The 19,651-nt window shown below is 35.3% G+C and overlaps 1 protein-coding gene across 3 annotated transcripts in view; it reads left to right on the top strand.

The window, feature by feature from the left end:
* The first annotated feature begins 8,804 nt into the window (after positions 1-8,804).
* Positions 8,805-19,651, top strand: part of LOC149188128 (kinesin-like protein KIN-7D, mitochondrial) — a 295,893-nt gene continuing 285,046 nt past the window's right edge. For 2 of the 3 annotated variants that reach the window (XM_089411595.1, XM_089411594.1), the window contains exons 1-2: positions 8,805-9,539; positions 12,129-12,226. In XM_089411595.1, the coding sequence (XP_089267721.1) occupies positions 9,217-9,539; positions 12,129-12,226 (421 nt within the window). In that variant the 5' untranslated portion in view covers positions 8,805-9,216. The remainder of the gene's footprint in view (positions 9,540-12,128; positions 12,227-19,651) is intronic. The other variant, XM_089411593.1, reaches the window with a different exon arrangement.

Below are 19,651 nucleotides of genomic sequence, written 5' to 3'. Positions count from 1 at the left end.
CCTCTATTTTTTTCATTTTCCTCCTCACATGCAACCTGTGACCTTTCACCTTCCTTTTCTCCTAATTTCCTTTATTTTCATAAATAAAATGCCAATTGTCTTTTACCTTTCCAAAGCCTCTTGCCATTGGCTTTGCTAATTTCTCCTTAGCCATATTAAACCAAATGAACACCCGCTAGGATGTTTTGATCAACATTCAACTTGGAATATGTGTCCTATGACCTTGGTCTTATTTTTCCTTTATTAACTTTATTACATGGATTTTTAACCCGGGGTTGTTACACCTTGACCTAAATTACTTCCCAACCGCACACATGCAGGCCTGTCAGTGTGTCTAGAGACCTCCAACCGCACACATAACCCATCCTCCATGCGACTGTGGCCAAAATTTCCTCAATCTGTGCATGTAGCCACAAAGTTAGTTCTAGAAATTTAGGGCCAACATTCAAGCTATTGCCTAGAATTTTCCATAACTTTGTCAACATTATGTATAAGACTTCATGCTCTGTTCTTAGGCTCTATTGTGACTCATGCTTGTCCAACAAATATTATTAATTTATACAAACACTTTGTGACTATGTTATCTATAGTTCAATAATGCATAGTTTGTTCATTGTTTTCATTAGTTTCATCAAATGTTCATCAAGAAGGTTTGCTGCACTCTCATGCTAGCTGCAATAAACACAAATTAGCTCATGCATCCATATAAGTTATCCAAGAGCCTGCTACACCATGTAACAGATCAATAACAAGAGCACATCATATAACAAGAAATATATTATGCATGTGACATACATTTAACCAGAAATGGAGCCACGACAAACTAGTCACTCATTCATCACATTTAATCAAAACTTATGCTCATTGATCCTCATTAAAGATTAACACATATTAACATATGCATAGTACCAACCAAGTCAGGGACTTACACATTCCACCCGACCATAGATTGGGATTGAACTAATTATTTTTTCCAACCCAATCACCCCAATGCAATATTCCAAGCTGAATTTGGGATTACATGGGATAAAAACAAAGTTACTGATCAAACGAGAACTATTACCTCAAAATGAGAACTCTAGCCAAAAACCCCCAAAAACATGAAAAATAGGCTGAAAATGAAAAGTGATAATGTTGGAATAACATTTTTTTCTGGAGTAAATTTTCAACATTTGAAAAAAATGGCAGTAAAAACCAATTTTTTGTGTGTGCAAAAGACACCCTGAAAAGGAAAAGTGTCGATGGTGGAAGAAGGTTTTTTTTTCAACATTTTGTAATAATGAAGTTAAAGATAAAATATTATGACTCCGAAGAACTTTGAATTTCCAACGTTTTCAATCATGACATTAAAGATAAAATATCACGTCTTTGAAAAATCTTAAAATTCCAACAATTTTTAGGCATGACATTAAATATAAAATATCACGTATTTGAAAAACCTTAAAATTCCAAACAATTCTTAGTCATGGTGCTAAAAAAAAAGATACTTATAACTGTTTTCAACCATAACATTAAAGATAAAATATCATGACTTAGAAAAACATTAAAATCTTGACAATTTTTCAACCATGGAATTAAAACAAAAGATTATGACTATAAAAAAACATTAAATTTTCAAAATATTTCAAGCATAAACATTATTTAAAAAAATTATGACTAAAAAAACCTAAAAAATGAACCCTTGAATGAAAGAGTTATTATACCAAGAGTAATTTATTTTTTAAATGTTAAATGTATAGCGATTTTAAAATCTTAGCCTAAGACAACTTGATACATTGCAACAAAAAATTAAAAATCAACCGTTAAATTGACACGCAATGTAGGTGAACTCGACTCATTGTAATGAAAACTTAAAGACCAACCATGATATTGACACATTGTACAAACTCTATTCATTATAACCAAAATTTTAAAATCAACTATCAAATTGCACATAATGGGATTGGATTGCTAGTTGAGCATCAACACAAATCGTGCAGGGAAAAAAAAAAAATACAAAAGAAAACAAAAATTCATACATTGAAAAAAATACACAAAAAAAATTAAAAAAATAATAAGTAATAAAGCATAAAAAATAATAATTTAAAAACATGACAATAAAAAATCAAATATATATATATATATATATATAATTGTAAAAAAAAGTACAAAAAAAAACTATTAAAATGTAAAAAAAACAAAAATAGTTTTAAAAAATTAAAAAAACAATTAAAAAATATGAAAAAATGACATAATTTAAAAAAACAATTATTTTTAAAGTTAGTAACCAAAAAAAAAAAACTCATATTATGAGGCCCAGGCGGCCATGGCCGAGGGCTGCCTAGGTTGATTCCGAGAATCGACCTAGGCTGCGTTGGGGCCAATTTTTTTTGAAAGTTATTTTTTTTTCTTGTTTTTTTTTTTATTATTTTTTAATTTAATTGTTTTGTTTTTTTGTTTTGTTTTTTGATATTTTTTTTTGAAAATGTTTTAATTTTTCATTATTATTATTATTTTTTTAATTATGTGGTTGTTTTTAATTTTTATAGTTTTTTTTGTCATTTTTATAAGTTTTTTTATATTTGATTTTTTTTAATGTTTTTTATTTATTTTTGTCATGTTTTATTACTTGTTATTTTATGATATTTATTACTCTGTTTTTTTTTTTTATAAATTTTTTATTTTTACAATTTTTTTTTAATGGTTTTATTTATTTATATTTGATTTTTTTTTGTCATGTTTTTTATTTTATTTTTATGGTTTATTATCGACATCAAAATCAACAACATTTAAAAAAAAAATTGTCCATACTTAATACATTAAAAAATTTAAAGTGTAAAAAATAAGCCCTCTAAACAAAAAGAGTTCATGTTGCATCAACACTTTTCAAAATAAGTATGAAAATTACTAGCATTTAAAAAAAAATATTCATACTTGATACATAAAAAATTAAAGCCTCAAAAATAAGCCTTCTAAAAAATGTGTTGATGCTACATCAACACTTTTCAAAAGCAGCATGAAAATCACTAACATTTAAAAAAAAAAATGTTACATAAGAAAATTTAAAGTGTCAAAAATATACTAAAAAAAAAGGTGTATTTTGAATAACCACTTTTTAAAATTGGGTGCTTTTTTTGCTACCTAAAAAATGCGGGTAATCGGTAATTTTTTCGTTTGATGAGTAACTATGTTTAAACCAAAACATAACCAAATAGGGAATCTTAAGGAAACTACCTCCACCCTCAAACCATAATGATTTCACCTAAGGCAAGGTCCATAAATCACCAAAACCAATACAAGTTTGGATGCCTCAAAATTTATTCATCATATCTAGAGGATTTTTCTTGTCTCCACCCACCTGTTAGGAGCTTACCCAGAGAAAACTATCTCCACCCTCAACCCTTCGTATTTTCTGGAGACCACCTCCACCAGGATCCAAAATCTATTGGCATCCAAAGCTTAACCAAACAGGGAACCCATTGCATCATGGATATCCAAGAAATGGCATATGGCAAGGTTGTACATCACTGTCAATCCATGCAACAATCCATGCCAATGACGATAAAAGTGACCGGTAAACCAATGCATGAACCATGCATTCAAATCCTAGTAAGATAATCAAACATGCACACTGTTACCTGCAAAAATCCTCCTGCTGATAGTTCTTTTCTCTGTTCTCTTTTGAATATTGCAAAAATGGGCCTTCGCTTGAATATTGCATGCTCATATTTATTTTGTCTTGCTTGATAACCTTCCTACTGTAGGAATTTACAGGGTAAGTTCCTCAGACAGAACACCAAAGGACACTGCTCACAACCAGATCGCAGATCAATACACTAGTATTTTTGACGTGGTTAAAACCCTCAAAGAGGGAAATAGTCCACGGTCTGAGCCAACGTGGCCACTTTAGGCAATTTATTAATAAAAGAATGAAAATTTACATAAGCTTATCTCATAGACAGATTACCCTACAAATGACCCTCCATGTGCTTTAAATAGAAATCATGGACCAATTGGGTGTCAAGCCATGGATCAAGTGTTGGTAATACCGAGGAGAGAATGAACCGTCGGATCACTACATATCGTGACTGTCGGATTGTAAGTTACAAAATGTACAAGGTAAAGAAACACACTTTACCTAACTCTATACTAGACCAAGTTGTACTTAACTATTTCCTATGTGTCGGAATATCCTAACATCCCCCCTTAAGAAAAACTTGGGATATGATTGAAGGATTTACAAATATGACACAATAGGAGAAGGAAGGAGGCACTAGAGCCTATCCCCCCTTAGTGACAACTTCCTGAACTCCAACCATAAATTGAAGTTTAGTGAACTTCGCCTCTGTGAGAGCCTTTGTAAAGATGTCTGCAACTTGATCATCTGTTGAACAATATTGCACTTCAAGAACATGGTCATGGATGAGCTTTCTGATGAAGTGCATGTGCAGTTCAATGTGTTTGTTCCGCTGATGTTGGACTGGATCTTTGCATCGCTGAATGGCACTTTGATTATCACACCAAAGTGTAGTCGGATGCTGCTGCTGAAAGCCAAACTCTGACAGGATCTGACGAAGCCACAAGGCTTCCTTACTAGCTTCTACGGCACCACGATACTCTGCTTCTGCTGAAGAAAGAGAAATGGCACCTTGTTTCTTGCAATCCCATGTAATCGGTCCTGAACCAAGAGTGAACACATAACCGACAGTAGACTTCCGATCATCAGGGTCACCAGTCCAATCAGAATCAGTGAAACCAACCAATAGAGGAGCTGTTTCGGCTTTGATGTTAGGATATTCCGACACATAAGAAATAGTTAAGTACAACTTGGTCTAATATAGAGTTAGGTAAAGTGTGTTTCTTTACCTTGTACATTTTGTAATTTACAATCCGACGGTCACGATATGTAGTGATCCAACGGTTCATTCTCTCCTCGGTATTACCGACACTTGATCCGTGGCTTGACACCCGATTGGTCCATGATTTCTATTTAAAGTGCATGGAGGGTCATTTGTAGGGTAATCCGTCTATGAGAGAAGCTTATGTAAATTTTCATTCTTTTATTAATAAATTGCCTGAAGTGGCCGCGTTGGCTCAGGCTGTGGACTGTTTCCCTCTTTGAGGGTTTTAACCACGTCAAAAATACTGGTGTATTGATCTGCGATCTGGTTGTGAGCGGTGTCCTTTGGTGTTCTGTCTGAGGAACCTACCTTGTAAATTCCTACACCTACCAATCTTTGAAATGGGGAAGGGGTTTTAGGAGCACAAAGGTGATCATTTCATTGTCAAGAAAAAAAAAAGAAAAAAGAAAAAAAAATTAGACAGAGTAGTGGCCTTCAAACATATTTAACCATTACTCCAAAGCATTTGCATCTATTTCCATTCAAATAAGGGGATATCAGAGTTAACTTTTACTTCGAAGGGTGTTACACCTCCAAAATTGTCGATGGTTGAATGTGCCTTACTAGTTGTTGGAAGTCTTCAAAGGATACGAGAAAAACTTCCCATCATCTCATTCCTTTATCACACAAGTCCTTCCTTGAGCAATAACTTGATAGGATCTCCTATTTCGTCATCTCCATTTTCTTCCACCATGGGAGGCTACTTGAGTTGGAAAGAGTGATCATTCTCAAGTGAAGCTAACTCGAGATCGAACTCTTTGTATCCTAACCTTGTCAGGGACATGCACTGAGAAACAAGGAGAAAATTTCTCTGATACCACTTATCTAGGTTGAACAAGGAATGAAACAAAAAGTAGTAAAGGAAATGAAACAAAAACAAATATAAATATAACATAGAGCACAATAACATGGTGAAAAATCAACTTCTATTCATAAATGAAATAACAAAATAGTATGGAACATAAATTGGCTAGAATAGTGGTAACTATCTTTGAAGAGAGAGACATGACAACTACATTTATTCACAAAAGCTATTACAAGAGGCCGAGAGAAAGGCCTTTTAGCATAAACAAAAAACCCTAGAGGTCCAAAACCTTAACCTTAGAAGATGAGGCACCAAAAGGTTTTCCATCTCCTAGGTGGTTAGTTGGAACATCAAATTCGTAAAGGGTGTAATTTTTTCATACAATATCCTTTTAGCGTGCATAATATCTCATTGGAAATAACTATTTGAGGATCACAACTTTTGACTAGCAACCCTTGGCCCACAAATCGCTAAAAAACGACCCCAACATTTTAGGACCCAAAAAACCTCTGAAAAACTGCCATGAAGATAGGGAACCATTGAGTCAGTGGAAGAGGCGCGCAACCATTGATATCTAGTTGGATCAGTGTTAGGTTAAACTTGACTCTGGTGAAAGAGTAAAAGGTGTTCGGTTAACAATGGTGGTTCCAAGCACATGGTATTGATGAGACAAGCTATTGGTACAATGGATTACATGTAATGAAGCCTTTAAAAGGCATGCGGATACTCCATTTTAATGTGCTTGGAGGCTCATTTGGATGGCTTGGTTGCATTTTCCCAAGGACATTAATAGATCTTTTGATGTTGATTTTTCCTAGGTTGGGTTTTTCAAGATAAATTATATGTGCATGATTTTGTTTTTATTGTTATCTTTTGCTATTTATCTCTCGACAATTTTGAACATTAAGTGTGCCACATAGGCATTTGTGGCATATATATTTGTCCCAACTAAATAATTCGATGTTGCTGTATGTTTAAGTGGTAGTTTGATTATCACAACACTTTTGGGTGTTTTTCTTAGCAATGCTTACTTAGATTTGATATAGCTTGTGATGGTTTTCATGCACACTACGCTAAAAAAAAATCAATATATACATTATTGTTTATATATAAGGTTAAAAAAACATTTTACAAAGGATATGATAATAATAATATTCTTTTTGTTCTGTAAGTTATTTTCCTTAATAGGTATTTCATTCGATTTGTAGAATAATAAGATAACATGCAATAACAAATAAATAATAACCACAAACTAAAGACAACTCACATAATATGATTTCGAAACGATTAACGGTATTAAGCCAACTTTCATGATTACAAAGCTTTTAGAGTGTGTACTACCTAATGAACTGTCTTTGAGTCATAATTCTTATGCACATGACCTTATAAATTATTTTAGATTTAGAATTATTATGCCTGTAGCTTTATAAGCAAAGTTTGCCTCATAATTATGATGTGTGTATGCTTTTTATAAACCATTTCTCAGTCATATTTATTACGTACGAGGCTTTATAAAATATCATCAATTCACAATTTTTTTTTTTTTTTTTTAGTTTTTCTTAAAAATTTTGCAAGGAAACCCAACAAATGTTTCATCACATTTATGGATGACATCTCTAATAAACCCTTTGGCATACACTAATGCACTTCACATTGAGGGAGTTGAATAGAGACCTTGTTGACATGAGACTAACCAATTGCTCAACATTGACAAAAAATGATTAATTTAACCCCTTGGGCTACTCAAAATTGTTATGTATGTAGCCTTTTAAACTTTTTCAACTCAGACTTGTTATGTATATATCCCTTACAAATCATCTATAATTCATAATGGTTATGTATGTGACCATACAACCCATCTTCTAATCACACTTATCATATTTATGGTATTATTCACATCCCAACATAGAGATATATAATTGAAGTAAAATAATACGTAAAAAATAACCCATAAAATATAACACTTAAACCATTAATCACTATACACACAACCAATAATGATGTTGAGATACAAACAATTTTAGAAAATAAACATTGATATGATGAAACATAAATATAATAATATATTCATGTAATAAAATAATAAGTAAAATTTTATAAGCAAAAACCCAAAACCACCAACCAAACTTAAATAACACCAAAATCAGAAAATAAAATTCCCACCCTATTATTAATATCATATTAAAAAAATATTAAATAAAATGAAATCCAATTTAAAAATACAAATAACATGTAACATCCTATAACTAACTAATATCCGTAAGTTTTACCTAATATTCCTAAACCAAAAATGGCTTAATAACAAAATAATGAAACAAAATTCCAACCACTTAAATATAACATTTTAAAACTAATCATTGTAAACCCAAAACATCACACCAACAACCGAACCATTTACCGGGAGAGACCATTGACAAATGCAAAGGAGAAGTGAAATGTCATCAACGACTTTAGGATCTCACATCTCTATAAGTGAGAAGTAAAATGTCCTCAACCACTTTAAGATCTCATATGTCTGCAATCTTGAATTTGCGTTTTATTTTACGGCATTGTCAGTGTCATGGTACAAGGCTGCATGTGGCCATGGCAATTTTATTCTCGGGGACCCATCGAGCCACGTCTATACTTTTGGTTTCAAAGAAATACACGATGGAATTTCGTTATTGTGTCGAAGGGCCTACCTAATCTAGCTCGAGTTAGCGGAAAAAACCATGTGTCGTGTCATTCCAATCAAATAAAATAAACATCATGCTTGTAATTGACACATCACAAAAAGGGCACGTTATCGATCACCACGGGACTCGAGCTGCGTAATGCTTTCAAGATCGGAATAAATAATCGTACAGGAAATTCAAAGTATTTTGGTACGCAAGGATTCCCGCTCTTCTACACTACAAAAAGACAAAATAGAAAAAAACAACAATAGACAAATCCCGACGTGGAGGCCGCACGCGACGTATGGAAGGAATGAGAGACCGGGCAATAGACAGGAAAAACAAATTTTAAACATTAAAATTGACACCGTGACAGGTCACATGGATGAAGTTCTGGCGGTCAGGTGAAATTTAACTCCCAAACGAAAGAATAATTATCGTTGGAATCTACTCGGTTTCGTTTGGGCAAAAGCGCTCAACGACGGGACGGACGACCGGTTTCGTTTGGGCAAAAACGCTCAATAGCGGGAGGTACACAGTTGTCCGCCTCTGCACATTTTTTGTCTGAAGGCTGCTCGTTTGAGCATTGTGTTATATTTATTTCCACCTGCACGCTTTCAACCAATTTTTTTCCCGTGAAGGCCAATTCATCAGTCATATTCCTTTCTTTACACTCTTGCTCTGCTTTTACTTTCTTTACACTCTGCCCCCCTCATCATCGCATCAGGCCCAGTCTCTGGCCTCGATTTTTTCTAACTTTAGGCTCTATCTTGCTTCTAAAGTTCTCTGCGATGATTTTTTCGGATCCATGTGACCGGTAGCTGCGAGTGGAAAGACGCGCTTTAACGGAAATCCGACTACGTCGGCGGTTGGTTCCATGGCTTCGTCGTCGAGGACTCGAAGTAGTTCACCTTTCGGTTTCAGGAAGGCGTCGCCAATTAACGGGAAAGCGATGATCCCACGGTATTCTTCCCCGATTTTAACCCCTTCGTCCTCAGCTTCTTCTTACGGATCCAGTTATGGGACGACGAGATCTGTGACGCCCTGCAGAGTGCGCAGCGAATCGCCTTCCAGCAATTTCACATATAATTACAATTCTCCAGCCGAATTCGTATCTTCCGAGATTCCGGCCTTGGAAAATATGGAGTTTCGCAATGGGAAGGAAAATGTCTGCGTTACAGTTCGAATCAGGCCTATGAGGTATTAAATCCTCTTCAATCTTTGCAAATTCTTTTTAATATTGATAGATCGGCTATGCAGGCCCCTTAATAGTAAAGTTAAGCTTCACGGAGAGTGCTGCATTGTTCGGGATTGGCTTCCAGTTTAAATTTTAGTGTTTTTGACATCTATACCAAAATTCAGCCTCATTCATTGGCTTCAGTTCCAACACTTAGATTAAACCGTGCATTTTGGCGTCGCTGAGAAAATATTAGTCGCATTCACATTTTCAAATGCTTTTAGTGCTTGGAGTGAGTTTTCAGCTTGCTATTAACAAAATGTAACCGAATTCGCCGATATTAATATGGTCAGATTGATTTCAGCGACTAAACCGCGCATTCGATGTCTCTGCGCAAATTTAATGCCGAACGCATTTAGTGCTCGGATTGAGATTTCATGTTAAACTTTAGTGCTCATTTAATGCATTTCAGTAACCTAATTCCACAATATTTGTATTTCATTTTAAATTTTCATCGTCTCGGTTTATATTGGACCGCGCATTTCTGATGATGAAGTGTAACCTCATTCGGCCGGCAATATCAGTATGACAAGTTTCATTTTGTGTTGAATGAAACTGCACATTCTGATTTCTTTGAGGAAATTTTAATCGTGTTCGCATTTTTGAACGTATTTCTTGAGTTTTCAGTACAATATTTGGTGTCTTAATACAGTTAACCTGATTCGGCTATATTGGTATTTTTAGTTCCATTTAGCTTTTAGTTTTAGACTAAACCGTGCTATATAATAATTCTAACAACTTTTAATCGTATTCAAGCTTTCTGGAAGAATTCAGAACTCGGATCTAGTTTTTAGTTTAAATTTTAGGATGCCTTCTGATGCCTCTTAAGTGTAACCTAATTTAGAGATTTTAGTATGTTACATACATTTTCGGTTTTAATTTAGATTGAACCGCTGGTTTTTGACATTTCTGAACAAATTGTAATGGTTTCCCTTTGAATGTAGATTTGTTTTACAGATGTTCATATTGCAGATTTTCTTCTGGAGTTTAACTGTGTAATAAAGTTGAAATGTCCGACGTTTCGGGCAGACACTCTGCAGACAACTTTATTACACTGTTAAACTCCAGAAGGAAATATGCAATATGAACATGTGAAAATCTACATTCAAAAATTCTTAATCTCTATGGAGAGGTGGGTCTTATGGAAACCAGGATATTCGAGAAGTTAAGTATTAAAATTGGCAAGAGAGTTGATTTATTTCTCCTGAGCACTCATTATCATTCTATGAACTTTTTTTGTCCCTGAAGATGGGCAGAGTGTCTGCCCGAAAGGTCGAACGTTTCAACTTTATTACACAGTTAAAACTCTAGAAGGAAATCTGCAATAGTTTCCCTCTGTTAAGATGCATTAGGTTATATTCATCCTTTATTTAAGCTTAAACTGGCAATTTAATTTCTTGGAATCCTGAGGCTTTCGATGTTCTTTTATTATATGTAGCTCCCATCTTTTACTTTGACTATAATTTTGCGATTTCACATATCTGAAGAATTTATGATCACATGCAACGTTTCCGTGCTTCTAAGATCTTTCAAATCTGTTGAGGCTTGAGTTTAAATGGAGATGTTCTCTGTTTAGGTTTCCCATTTTGCTGCACTAAGCTTACAGTGTACATGTCATTGTTTAGTTCAGCATATCTGTAAACACTCTATTAATAGTTAGATTTTCTGAGATTGTTAAAGGCTACAACCTCACACTGATTTCTCAAATGTTACTCTGCATTTTAAGCCATCTCGGGTATTACCCTCCATTCAGGGTTATTATACTTTAAAGCTTTTGAATTTATTATGATTTCTGAGACTGAGAATATAGCCTTCTTCAATTATTTTTTTTCCAAGGAAAGCCTTGCGGGGACAGTTTGTGCATTTCCTAACCCATCAGTATTAATTGTAGTGCCTGATGTGGTAGGGATATCGAGTGAGGCACTCAACAGAGGCTGCCAGTCAGGGGTATCAATCGTGAGATCCCCTGCTTGAGACTTGAAGCACTCAACCACTTGAGCTAGCCCACCAACCTAGCCTTTTTTAAGATTTCCTTCTAGTGGTATTTAATTTGAGATTGGCTGCATCATCTTTGAGGTGTTTTCACACAACATAATTGTCTTTTCATATGCTCACTTTTCTTGGTGCCACCCTTTAATTTTTTCTTACATTAGCCTATGTTGGCACTGCGATGCAAAGGTTTTGTCACATTCTCAGATCTGTCTAGTAGCCCGTGAGGTTTTTTCTTAAAACTATTTTCTTTGAGGTTCCCAACAGATATGAACAGATTGTGCGTTCCAACTATATTTGATGTATGGTATTGAGAGTTTTAAACTCTTAGCGCCTCTTAGGACATCTTAACCTGTTTGGATAATATTTAATATATCTCAAATACTCTTAACTCTGTTTCAGTGCATGGAGGATTTAGTTTAGACTTAATGGAGAGAGGAAGACCAAATATGGCAGATTTTATCCTATCTTCACTTATTTTCTGACCATAATTTTGCTTATATAAAGTTTAAACATATGGAGTGTATTTCTGTGTTCTGATTGCTTGGAGTATATTGATGCAGTGCAAGGGAATTTCAGAAAGGTGACGAGGCTGCTTGGTATGCTGATGGGGACACATTGGTCAGAAATGAATATAATTCATCTACAGCTTATGCTTTTGGTAAGTTTGTATATTTTCTATATGTCATACCGTACCTAGTTAAGCAGTCTGAGCACTACTATATAATTAAATTTCTAATAGGTGTAGGTTTTCTCTGGGACTCTTAGACGTGTCTGTAGAACAGCCCCTAGTGAACTGTCGGGGCAGCAATATGCATCTATCTCAAACTGGAGTTCTATAATATAGCTTAGAACAGGTGTAATTAGAATCTATACTGCTCGATTGTTAAAAAACTGTGTCAAGTAGTTAATTATTTAAGAATGCAGTACATTCGCTGAAGCTTAAACGGGTCTTCACTGCAGTCAGTACTTCTGAAAAAATAAAGTTAGCACTAGCAGAGATTAATGATCATAAAGACTAAATTACTTGCATTGGATTGTACTTACAGTTATTTCTGTAAGAGAAGCTTGTTCACAGTAATTAATGAAATCTCTGCAAAATGGAGATTGGATGTTTATGTAATTGAAACGACTAAATTACTGTAGTGGGTTTATATTTGTATTGACACTCTATTAGCCTTTAGTGGATTCTGTCTACAATAATGTGAATGCTCCCTAAGGCACAGTAAGTTTTTATTTATTTATTTATTATTTTAATTTTAATTTCGGAGGAAACTCTTGTGGGAAACCTCTCGGCACTTTCCTGCATTTTGTGGATGGTAACCAATGTAAACTTGTTAGCACTGATTAGGTGCTTGTGTAATCCCTAGTTTTGATCCTCGGAATGTATTGGATCATATTAAGTATAAATTGTAAACATGAGTTTATAATTATGGAGGCGAGTCATGTGAGTTTAAATAAATGACCCTGCTGGTAAATGGTGCAAATATGCTAGCATGGATTCCTAGTGCAGAGTTCAGGGTTAAGGACTGACTAGTGAATGGCTAGGTATATTGATTTAAGTATGCTTCTATGGACAATGTGGTAGGCTTACCACGACGGATTCAAGTGATGTAAATATTAATGTTGGAATATAATATAGTGGTCCAAGATGGCCATGAAGAGCATGAGAGGGGTTATGATTCCACCTATGGGGAAGAGGAAGTCATGGGAGGGATATGGGAATGTAAATCTTCCATTACCAAGCGTCAGCCTTAGAACTCATTTATTTTCCACTATGTGCCTTATAAAGCCATCCACCTTCTTTGACTTACAAACCAATTACTGAATGCATGAATAACTTTGGTAGGGAAGTCTTCTCACAATATGTTATCAAAAGTGGATCGAAACTGGTGGAACTGTTTGACCTGATCATTTTGGAGGAAAAACTATTCTGCCTATGTGCTTTGAATTGTTTTTAGCTAGTTCCATATTGGAACTTCCTTTAAAATAGGTTCTATATTGAACTGACTTGTTTTGTACAGTGTCCCATGGCGCAGCAAGGGACCACTGAATCTTAATTAAAAAAACAATATAATAATTCATTTGCAAGCACAATACCTAACCCTAAGGCCCTACTAATGCTATTTAAAGAGACCCCAACCTGTCCAATTCACTCACCCTTGTAGTTAATGGTAATGTCAAATTCACCTTTACTTTACATTTTCATCCTTTTACTTCAATATTTAACATTACCTTTAATTGTTTTAGGATGTTTGAGAGTGCTTTTGATCTCATTGGATTTCATATGGGAAAAATAGAATTTTAGAGTCCATTCAAAATTCAAAAGACTGAACGATTTTTAGGATTGGTGGGATTGCAAGGTTTCCTTTAGATTCTGTCATGTATGAGGGTATGGAACTAGCATTTCATCAAGAGCACCAAGCCCTTTATGTACCTTGATGTGTGGGCATGGGTCATCATCTACTATCACTAGATTTCATTTTTCTAATCTTTCCCCTTAGCATTGTGATTAGGGTTCTTCTTGGCCCTATGTCTCCTTTTCCTTCTTTTTCTTTGATCACAAGAATGTATATTACTAAGTTGCACGAAACGCCGAAATGTTTCAGAGTTTCCGAAATGGGTGCGTTTAGAAATGTCACCTTCCAAAAATGGAAATGTCAGCAGAAACGCCGACTGAAACGTCATATATATATATAACTATAGATAAGTGAATAACACATTATCTTGCAATTAAAAAGGGAATAAGACCCATAGATGACAATTGAGAAGGAAAACCAAGTCTATATTAACTCTCATAGATGATTACATGATGGTCGAGTTTTGGCCTAGTTTAAAAGTTTCGGGTACAGGTACGGCCCGAGTCGCTAGGTTCCTAGAAGTTTCGTGCAACATAGGTATATTAGGTGCTTGAATACTAGAACACTTGTTCGAGCTACAAAAAACTAACACCAAAAATATTAAAGCAAATTTTAGCACCTAGTGCAAAACCTCACTGGGTGACCTAGACAATTTGCAACACAAGGGAGTGTCGCCATTGTCAATTCAGCACCTACTCTCCTCTCTTTAGCGAAGGACACAATCCAACACAAGGGAGGCTTCCTTGGCAAGGCTTTGGGATCAAGTAACCCAATGATCTTAAGTTATGTGCCCCCTAATGATTCTATGGTGTAGATCAACCAGATGAAGGTATAGTAAAGTAGGGTTTGAGGTGGATGAAGGAGTAAATTCTAGTTCAATATCTTCTTGGTTGATGATTTGACTAGAGACTATCTTGAGTGCACACATTTTCTCCAATGGACATGTGATTTAAAATAGTGTTTTGATGGCATGTGGTTTGTCTTTATCCATTGTAACTAGGTTCTCAATTGAACCCCACTTTCCTAGCTTACCTTGTCAAATTCTAAAAGGCAATAAGGTTTTGAAGCTTGAAGGTTTTGAGGTGGATGAAGGAATAAATTCTAGTTCAATATCTTCTTGGTTGATGATTTGACTAGAGACTATCTTGAGTGCACACATTTTCTCCAATGGACATGTGATTTAAAATAGTGTTTTGATGGCATGTGGTTTGTCTTTATCCATTGTAACTAGGTTCTCAATTGAACCCCACTTTCCTAGCTTACCTTGTCAAATTCTAAAAGGCAATAAGGTTTTGAAGCTTGGGTCTTCTTTTCCTCATCATATGGATTGGACTGTAAGAGTTGAGAGAGACATTCAAAATAAATTTAGTCTTGTGAATTCTCAATTTCTAGGCTCAAAGGAGACTGAATAATAAATAGATCATATGTCTAAGATAGTGCCCTCTCCTAATACTTGAACATGGTTATGTCTAGAACAATTGAACTAGAAAAAGATTTTCTTAGGCAACAAAGCTCAATCTATTATTTTGAGGAACCTTTTTGTGCATGTTTGGAAGTTAGACCAAGTTAAACACAAGTTTGATGAGTCTCTATCCTTGAATTAGTTAAGATCATACAATCCAAGAGTTTGTGTAGAGTTTGTTCCAAGCATCCTTCTTCTATTGTGGCATATGAGTGGACAACTTGCTTTGTCTTCTTGAGTTTTCACCATATTAAATTTGTCATAGTCAAACTAGTTTTACAATTCGTTGGGCATCAATCTCTTGAAGGTTACCATCTCTCACATATCATTAGACATGGTTATGCTGGTCAAGCCACAAAAATGACCATCACGATTGAATATAGTTCAAACTAGGCATTGTGACGGGTTTGTTCCTCACCCTTTGTTTATGAAATCATAATTGGAGGAGGCCAATGTAGGTACACTTGTTCTCCCTTCGACATGATTTGTCTAGAAAGCAATGGCATGTGACCAAATGACATTCAAAATAATTTGAAGCAAAAAATGGATAATAACTTCCTCTAAAAAGGACACATGAATTTCTTTGAGCAATGACTTTGTCCCTACAAACCTTGCAATGGTTTGTTGGACTCTTGCCATTTAATAATTGTACCTTCATTAAGAACTAGTAGCAATAAATACCATTTTATATTCATCAACATTCTTATATAACCCACCCAATACATGATATGGATTTAATGTTATTGGTGGTTTTATCACAACATTATATAGCCATTCTTCCAAGGTACATATCTTAGGCTATGTTCTTCTTTAGCATGGGCAGTTTTATTGGAACCGGAAGAGAACCAATGGAACCGGTCGGTTGAACCAGTCTGGGGGTCAAGATGTTTGAGAGTGGTTCCGACCTCATTGGATTTCATATGGAGAAAGTAGACTTTTATATCTCACTCAAAATCCAACAAACTTAACAGCTTTTCAAGATTTCAAGATTGGGGACCTTGCAACATTTCCATTGGATTTTGTTAGTACAAGGGCATGAAACTAGTATTTAATCAAAAGAGCAACAAGCCCTCTATGTACCTTGATGTTAGTGGCATTGGTTGTTGACCTCCTCTATCACGACCCTACTAAAAGTGCATCCATCACTCAAACAAAATCTTGACTTGGCATGCTTAGTTTTTTCTATTTATTTTAATGCCTAGAGGGTGATATTTATGATGAATATCCCAACATAGGCAATGATTTTGATGATATGTATGTATTTGTTGTAATGTGATTTTTTTGGATGCTAGAGGCCATCTAGAGCCTATTTGCCCACTATTAAATTTTTCAGATTTAAAATTTACTTTTTGAGATCATAAACCATAGAAGACAATCAATGAATAACAAGACACAAGATTTGGTCCAAGACCAGGGAAAAACCCCACTATGGGGGAAAACCCTTTTTGGAATACTCTTCTATTAGATCGTCTTCAAATATAGCATAGATACATATTCAGAGTACAAAACCCCTTTTACAAATAACTATAGTAACAACCCTTTTTAATACGACAACTTCAAAATACCACCAAAAGCCTCCAAAGGCTTCCAAAACAAGAGCAGTGAACACAAGTGCGTGAACAAAGTGCACAAGTACGAGAGCTAAATACCGAGAGCAATATTCCCCAAATGCAAGATGAGAATGCTACTGAAGCGAGGGCAATATACCAACAACAAAACTCTGGTGCAAAAGCAATATCAAGAATAGAATATCTCTGGAGTGAGATCAATACAAGAGCTAAATACTTTTGGCGTGAGAGCAATACCAACTACAATAATACTTCTTTGGAGCGAGAGCATTAACAACAATAAATAGCAAGAGAAGAAACCATTGGTGTGTGAGTTGAATGAGAGTTATGAGATCTGCCAAACGATAGATCTGCCAGATAATAGATTTGTGAAACAATAGATTTGCCAGATAATAGAGTTGCCAAACAAATGATTTGCCAAATAGTAGATCTGCCAATGATGATAAGAGGTCTGCAAATCTGCAATAGATCTGCTATTGATAATAAGAGAGCTGCCAATGCTGATAAGAGATCTGCAAATTTGCAATAGATCTGCTACTAATAATAAGAGATTTGCCAATGATGATAAGAGATCTGCAAATCTACAATAGATCTACTACTAATAATAACTATAAGAGATCTGCTAATTATGATAAGAGATTTGCAAATATGCAATAGATCTGCTACTGATAATAAGAGAGATAAATTACTGATGTGAACGCTTGATCACCAATGCGAGAGCTAGATCATCAAATCGAGTGAGAGAGAACTCGATGTGTTTGGTAAGTGCTTTGGTAAGTGTATCAACAATCTGCTCATCAATATGAATATGGTGGAATCTCACTGCTCCTCTCTGTACCATGTCTTGAATGAAATGATACCTGATTTCAATGTGCTTGGATCTCTCATGAAATACGAGATTCTCAGACAATTAGATCCCACTCATATTATCACAGAATATCACTGTAGTATCTAGGACTTGCTCAAATAACTCTCCAAAGAGTTTTCTTACCCATAAAACTTCACAACTAGCTAAGCTAGCAACAATATAATCAACTTTTGAGGAACTGAGAGCAACTGATTTCTGTTCCCTGCTCATCCAAGAGATCATGGTAGATCCCACGCTGAAACAACATCCTGAAGTCTTTTTCTGTCCACAATGTTGCTTGCCTAATCAACATCAGTATAACCATGCAACTTTATGTTGCCAACAATATATCGAAGGCCGAAATTAATTGTCCCATGCAAATATCTAAGCACATGCTTAGCAACAACCCAGTGATTATGTAAAGGCTTGGTCATGAATTGACTCAAGGTGTTTACAACATAGCAAATATCAGGATGAGTGTTCACTAGGAACATCAATGCTCCAATCAACTGATGATACTTAGATGGATTAGATAAATCAGGTCCAACTTCATCACCATAGAGTTTCTTGAAGTTCATCTCCATGGGAGTGCTCATGGATTTGCACTCTACCATTCCAAACCTTTCTAATAGCTTTACAACATACTTTCCTTGAGAGAATAATTTTGCCAGGTCTCTGCCAGACCTCCAGGCCCAAAAAGAAGTGCATCATCCAAAGGTCTTTCATTTCAAATTTAGAGGCAAGCTCCCTCTTACACTGAATCATCAGAAGTTCGTTACCTATCAAAAACAGATCGTCAACGTATAATACCAAAATCAAAGGCATACCTTGTACAACTTTGAAGTAAAGGTTTGGATCAACACTGCTCCTCGTGACTCCCAAATTTACTAAGTAGTTGTCATTGCGAGAATACCAAGCCCGAGGGCTTGCTTTAAGCCATAGAGTGCTTTCTTCAATCTGCATACATGGGTTCTTCTGTCATGTACTTCAAAGCCTTGAGGTTGTTCAACATATGCTTCCTCTTGAAGAGCACCATGGAGAAAAGCTGTTTTGACATCCATCTTATGGAGAGTCCACCCTTGACTAGCAGCTGAAGCAACAATAGAGCGAATGGTGGTATAGCGAGCAACATGAGCAAAGATTTCTTCATAATCAACTCCCTCTTTCTGAAAGAATCTTTGAGCCACAAACCTTTCTTTATATTCTTCAATACTGCCATCCATGCCATGTTTTATTTTGAACCACCACTTTGAAGTCACAACTGATTTGCCTTGAGGTCTATGAACAACTTCCCATACATCATTTTGCATAATGGATTCATATTCTTCTGTCATGGTATCTTTCCATACTTGGCTTTTATGCTTCTTCAAATGATTGAGGTTCACTCTGTATGATAGAACTCATAGCAACAACATAGTTTGATATCAATCGGGCTTCTTGGTTTCTCTAAAAGTGCCTCTGCCAGCAGTGTTTTTTTAGCATGCTATAGAGTATCACGAAGCCATACAGGCCTTTTCCTATATGGAGGAGGATCTAATGGATCCATAGTCTCAACAGGTTCATCTAGGTCCTCATGATCACGTTCATGGGTAGAGGGATCCGCATCATAATTTGTTTCTTTAGAAGAGATAGAAGGAGGATCGATTCTTACTTTTTCAAGAGCTACATCTTCATCAATTGTTACATCTCTGTTGAAGTCTATTGTTCTTTGACGAGTTATATAAATTCTAAATGCAAGAAATGCATTAGAATCTTCACAATAGCCCACAAACATACCTTTCTTACTTGAAGCCTCAAGCTTGTTCCTCTTTTCCTTTGTACATGAAAATAAATAGGACAACCAAAGATC

Source organism: Pinus tabuliformis, chromosome 3_1 (assembly GCF_031772625.1).
Source record: "Pinus tabuliformis cultivar Carrire ecotype Pingquan chromosome 3_1, CPIR1, whole genome shotgun sequence".
In the NCBI taxonomy this organism is placed as follows: domain Eukaryota; kingdom Viridiplantae; phylum Streptophyta; class Pinopsida; order Pinales; family Pinaceae; genus Pinus; species Pinus tabuliformis.
This window is presented reverse-complemented; position numbering and strand designations above follow the sequence as displayed.